The sequence below is a fragment of the Protobothrops mucrosquamatus genome, unplaced genomic scaffold (assembly GCF_001527695.2).
Source record: "Protobothrops mucrosquamatus isolate PMUCROS unplaced genomic scaffold, P.Mucros_1.0 scaffold286, whole genome shotgun sequence".
In the NCBI taxonomy this organism is placed as follows: Eukaryota; Metazoa; Chordata; class Lepidosauria; order Squamata; family Viperidae; genus Protobothrops; species Protobothrops mucrosquamatus.
The window spans coordinates 734885-741029 of NW_015386630.1; the positions used below are offsets into that span (position 1 = coordinate 734885).

General features: G+C 43.4%; 1 protein-coding gene across 1 annotated transcript; it reads right to left on the bottom strand.

Moving 5' to 3' along the window:
* Positions 1-757: 757 nt before the first annotated feature.
* Positions 758-6145, bottom strand: LOC107286436 (low density lipoprotein receptor adapter protein 1-like). The gene is made up of 8 exons (XM_015814804.1): positions 6049-6145; positions 4145-4287; positions 2992-3104; positions 1923-2037; positions 1651-1723; positions 1245-1354; positions 1017-1060; positions 758-840 (listed from the first exon to the last, which is right to left on the bottom strand). Exons 1-8 carry the CDS (start codon positions 6143-6145, stop codon positions 789-791), a joined length of 747 nt encoding a protein of 248 aa, XP_015670290.1. The 3' UTR covers positions 758-788.

Genomic DNA, 6145 nt, shown 5'->3' on the forward strand with positions numbered 1-6145 from the left:
AATCTTTTGCTACAAAGCTGTGATTTGGCAGTGATGAGTAATTGGGGGCAAGGGGTCACCCTCTCAAGTAAAACAGAAGCCAGAACTTTTCTACATCCACAAGGCTCCCGACCCCAATTCAACAGGGCAAGAAATGAATTACAAATCTGATTGCTTTTGCTACATAGCACCTACCTCTTCATTCAGGGCAATGCCTTAGTACAAAAAGTGTATCTATTCCCTTTACCAAGCATAGGAGTTCTGGTTTTTGAGTAGAACCAATGAAGCCCCTGGAGAACTCTTGATGCTTTTAGTAGGTATTGACTTTAAGTTCTGAACAATACCAACTTATTCAAGGCAAGGGAGTCTGTGGCTGGAGAGAAGGAGATCAGCCTGTTCTTTATGCATTGCAGGTAACAAAATGGTGCTGGAGATGAATAGTGATGGCAGCAACAGGTGATTTAGAACAGTGTCCCTGGAGGCAGGCAGTTGCTGGGAGGACTGCATCCCCAGGCTGCCACTGAGTGGAACTGTGTGACTGGGGAGCTCCCAAAGGTAAGGCTCCCTGCATCTGAAATACAAAGTTAGCAATAAAACTACTGAGGGGAATGGTGCCCTCTTCCAGTTTAGGAATACAAGTGAGTAATACAAGGAAGAACAAACTTTAGAAAAAAATGATTAGAGCTCTATCACTAAAGTCGAGAAAGGCCAATAATGGGCATGGCAAAACATAAACATCATGGACATGGCAAAACATAAACATTAGCAATTTTTATAAAGGTAAACCTGGGAATGTGTTGACAGCAAAGTTAGACAGAGAGTTTATTACCTGTGGTGGGGCAGCCCCCCTCCTCCATGCAGCTTTGAAGTGGAAAACAAAGACATGTTAGGGCTAACCTATTTCTATCCACCCACACACCTGCCAGGGTTACTTAGTCCTGCAGTCACAGGGGATTCCAGTCACGCATTTCCCAGCCATGAGACCTCCTGGGCTCTGGCCTCCCAGACTGACCCTGACATGGGCTTCAAATGCCTACCCAGAGAAGCCTTCATTAAGATCTCCTTCCTCGTCATCTTCATCCTAGAGAAAGAGACTATTATGAAACTCGGACTCATCAATTCTCCCAAGATAAGCATGGCTATGGCTCCTTTCCTCTGATGCGCTGACCTGTTTCCAAAACTGGGAACCTTTCTTGGCCATCATAGCCAATATGCTGCAGGCAAAATAAGGGGGAAAGGAGCTAAGGACATGAACAATACAATACCTCAAAGTCTGTTTTGAATGGGGGGCTGCCCAGAGGTGTCCTGACTGGCTGACAAGTGGTTTCTATGGGGCACATTGGCCTTGGAAGGTGCTTTTCTTCCTCCTTGGAGCCTGAAGAGAAAAGATACCCCGCAACTGATTTCCCTTTCCAGCTTCATAATAATACTGAAAGTTCCTTGGAGGATGTGAAGAGTCCCCCTCCTCTCATCACGGTCCATCCTTTGGCTAGCCCTCTAAGCTTCACAGGTTAGCCAGATCTGATTCAGGGAATTAATCCTTCCTCCTGCACCTCACTTCCCTCTGCACTGGAGAAAGGCAAGGAGTTCAGTCAAAATGTGGGGGGGGGAGGCGACAATCATAATTGCCTCTCAATAACAACTACAGGAATGTGTACCTATCAAGCATACCTGCCTGTGTAGCCTGCCAGAGATCCAAGGCCACTTGGAAGGCCTGTGCCACAGTGAGAGTCACAGCCTGGGCCTACAAGGTGAGATGATGAGGAAAGAAAACGTGACTAGAGAAAATACACAGGAGGAACAGGTCAAGCGGAAACCAACATGAAAATTCACCCCTCCTAAGGCACAGGCAGCCAGGGCTGTCTCCTCAAGGCAAACCATAGGATTCAGATGAGCCTGAGTACAAGTCCTCCTCCCTCCCTATTGAAGTCACAGGGACTCACAATCTTCTTCTTAGGTGATAGAAAAGCATGGCATTCAAGTGCACCGCTTTGAGGGTTCTGGGCCACATAGGCAAAGACTTTGTTCTGCAGCTTGTCTGTGGTACAATAGGAAATCCTGCAAAAAAAAAAAAAAAAGGCTGGGCTTGTTTCTTATCAGCCTGCACAAAGGGTAGAGGCAGTCAACGCCAAAATCAGGAAAGGGCTCAGAATAAGACATATTTGGTAATGAAGACACAATCAGAATAGGACGAAAGAACCACATGAATTGTTGGGGTAGGGATAATTTGCCAGTTAGGCAAGAGTAAAAGTAAGTTTCCACAGCCGACATGAGGCCCAATGGTTCGTTGCAAGAACTTTTTTGAATTGCTACTGAGGTCTTGGGAGCAAACATTTGGAGGAGGTATTTGTGACTTTTTTTAGAAAATACTTTTAAATAGTAACACTGTGAACCTGTTATGTTTAGTTGTGGTAGAGGTTAATGCCATAGAAGAGGGCTCCTTAGATTAAAAAAAAAATCTTTTGATAGAGTCTTGCCTGTTTTTCAGCCCTGGCTTGACCCACTTCTCACAGCGCATCTCCTATTATACCATTTCAACATCAAATACAGCCCTCAGCATAAAAAAAAAGTAGGTCACTTCTTGCAACAGCAAAGGATTCCTAGCAGAAATGAGCAACAGAAGTTGAAATGCAGAAAGCCCATGAAAAAATGGAGAGGGAAAGAATTTCCGAGTATGCAGGTATGAAAAGCATATTTCCTAAATTAGCAATAAGAAAGGTGGTAAGTCCAAAGGCTCCTCTGCATAGAAATGCATTTTTTAAATGGAAAGGATATGCTTCTGGGCAGGCTCAGGAGAGGTTCCAAATTAGCCCCAATTTAGTTGTTTATACTGTACAACATGCCATGCACATATAGAGATTCGTGTAGCCTCTGCATGCACATTAGCCATTAGTCATTGATGCTTCTTGATATATCATACAGGAACAATTAGAACAAATGAGCCATTTAGTCATCTATCTGTTTATCGGTAGTGTTCTACCAAGAATTTAGTTTTCTTGCATGAACCCATACCTGTAAATGGAGATGGTTTCAATTGTTTCCTTGGTCTCAGCATCTTGCAGAGAGAGGCCCCTGGGTGACACAGTCAGAATCATCTTCTGGAACTTTTTAGGCCCCACCCGAGCCTGAGGATAAGAAGAAGTGGATCAAGAAACAATTGTGGAGGTGAATGTAAATCTGTCTCTTTTGGATCAAATCCAGTATTCAAATCCAGCAAACTGTTACGAAGTAATGCATCCACAAAGCCCATGTCCAGATTTGGATTACATTTACAGGTAGTCTTTGACTTACAGCTGATCCTTAGCGAGCATTTGAAGTTACAATGGACTCCAAAAAAAAAGGACTTATGATCCAGATTCGAAATTCCGATGTCCACTACCACAGTCACATGACCACATTTTGGGTGTTCAGCAAACAGCCTGTATTAATGGTCATTTGCTGCATTCTGCGGCTACATGACCACAATTTATGTTTCCAACAGAAAGTGCTCCATAGTGAGCAATGAGTTCACTTAATGACTATTTTGTTCACTTTACAACCACCACATTCACTTAACTACCACAAAAAACATAAAATTGGCCACAATCATGCATTGACCAACTTTATCATTACTACAACTTAATTACAGGCTCAATTATTTGTTTGTTTGTTTGTTTGTTTGTTTGTTTGTATTTATTTATTTATTTATTTATTTATTTATTTATTTATTTATTTATTTATTTATTTATTTATTTATTTATAAAATGTATTGGCTGCCCATCTTACCATAAGGTAACTCTGGGCAGCTTACAGACAGAAATATATCTGCATTAAAACAAGAATAAATTAAATTATGGTCGTCAGTCGAGGGCTTCCTGTATTCACCGCTACCCTTCAAATTCTATTCATACACTATATGTGAATACTGATCTATTTAACTAAAATAGCTAATATTTTACCTCTAAACTTATAAAGAATTTAAAAAATCAAAACAGCAATCTACAAAGCTGATAAAAAGAATGGGAACTGCCACCCATTTTCTCCTCCACAGTTTGAAGAGTCAAGCTTTAATCATCCCACCTCTGAGCAATGCTTGTTTATGAAGTCCTGAGACATCAAAGTCTTTGTAATTCTGCCAGCCTGTATTACAAGAACACCACAGTAAGGAAAGAAACACATCTTTTACCATGGCAATGATTCGATGGATGGCACCTGCTGCCATATCCTCCCCTTTGGGTTTCTCCACCAATGTCATGCCTAGGTACTTCAGGGAAAAACTCATGCCCTCCAAGAGGGGTTCACGCATGTCAGCCCAGGATTCTGGGAGTTCTGCAAAGCAAGGCAAAAATAATTTAGTAGAACAGGGTTCTTCAAACTTGGCCCTTTTATGACTTGTGGACTTCAACTCCCAGAATTCCTCAGTCAGCGTGCCTGGCTGAGGAATTCTGGGAGTTGAAGTCCACAAGTCATAAAAGGGCCAAATTTGAAGACCCCTGTAGTAGAGGAATGCTATGTCAATCTCTCAGAAGCAGCAGGTGTTTTATCACGACTCTACATATAAAATACAGAGGCTTTCTCTAGAGACTTTTGGGGTTTTGCAAACTTTTGGGCCCTTCAATCTTCCTCATATGTAGGTAGGGCTGTAAACAGAAAAACAATTACATATTTCTTCCACAAATTACGTCAAGTTGGAATTGAAGGCTACAGAACCACCATTACCCTCAAAATAACAAAAGTAATCTCAAATTGCAAAGTCTAGCTTCCATCATTATGCACAGACAAAATGAATCAAACTCACAGCACATCAACACATGCTGCTTTTGACATCTGTACATATCCACCTTGTGAACATCTCTGATTGGAAATAATTAATAGCTGGACCAAATCAAAAGCATTTTAGGGGCTGTGTTTCTATGTTTCCACTACTTGCATGCCATTGTCTACTGTCCCTCTCACTATGAGGATATAGAGCAGATGAAGAAGATTAATCAAGTATAACTACCATCCACAGATGGAAGACCTATCATCAGTTTTAAAAAGTGGAAAGCATCTAAAAAATCTTCCTGCCTTTGCTCCTATTTCCCTCATCTGTCACTCCACTGAGCTTGGTTCAACTCTAAAAATCTTTTCCTTGGTGCAAGATAGGCACCAAAGTCAGCCCTGATGAAATTTTGAAGGATGCCATTTATTCCACTGTTTAGTTTAACTAGCAACAAATATTAGTGCCTTTTGGATTTTAGAATCACAAACATGACAAGATAATAAAGTACGTTATATTGGTACCAAACTGTTTTCTTTAAAAATGAAAGTTATTGTAAATAAAGAGGGGAAGAGATCCGAAATCAAAGCTAACCAAACTGTGCATCAGTTAAGTCCTTCACTAACCTGACTGAGGATGTTGTACAAACCTTGTGCAACACTGGGTAACCCACAAGCAGCTATCCAGCCCAGGGAACCAGATATTGAGTAGGATTTGAATCCCCAGCACAGTGTTAGCCCCACTGTGTTGGGGAGGAGTCTGCCTTGGTTCTTCCATTCAGGTGGCCCAAGGGGACCTACCGTCAGTAAATAGGGATAGGGATAGGGATAGGGACAGGGACAGGGACAGGGATAGGATAGGATAGGATAGGATAGGATAGGATAGGATAGGATAGGATAGGATAGGATAGGATAGGATAGGATTCTGGAAGGGACCTTGGAGGTCTTCTAGTCCAGCCCCCTGCTCAAGCAGGAGAACCTATATCATTTCAGACAAACATCTCCTCCCTACAATCTCCTTCCCTTGGGGCTGCAGCTCAGCTGGGGAGGATGGAGCGCCACTAATTAATTTCGCGCTCCAGAAAAAGCAGCACTCCCCCCTCCCGCTCCGTCCCTCGAGGTCCTAGCAATGTTCCCCGCCCTTCCAATCCCATGGACATTCGCGTCGCCGGGGCAGGCTCTACAAGCGCGCGGCTAAGAGTCCCCGAGTAGGGAACCAAGGAAGAGCGGCCGTGGGGAAAGGAGGAGTAAGCTTCGTTGCGCGTCCTCCTGTCTCCTAGCAACCACGGCGCTACACCTGCAACGCCCAGTAAGGCGCTTTCTCGGACTAACCTTGTCTGTGGCGACGGAGGCGGGCAACGCCCAAGCGGTGGCGGGCGAGGCTGGGACTCCGGAGCACCGCTCGTCCCGCAGCCCGGAGCGCTTCCAT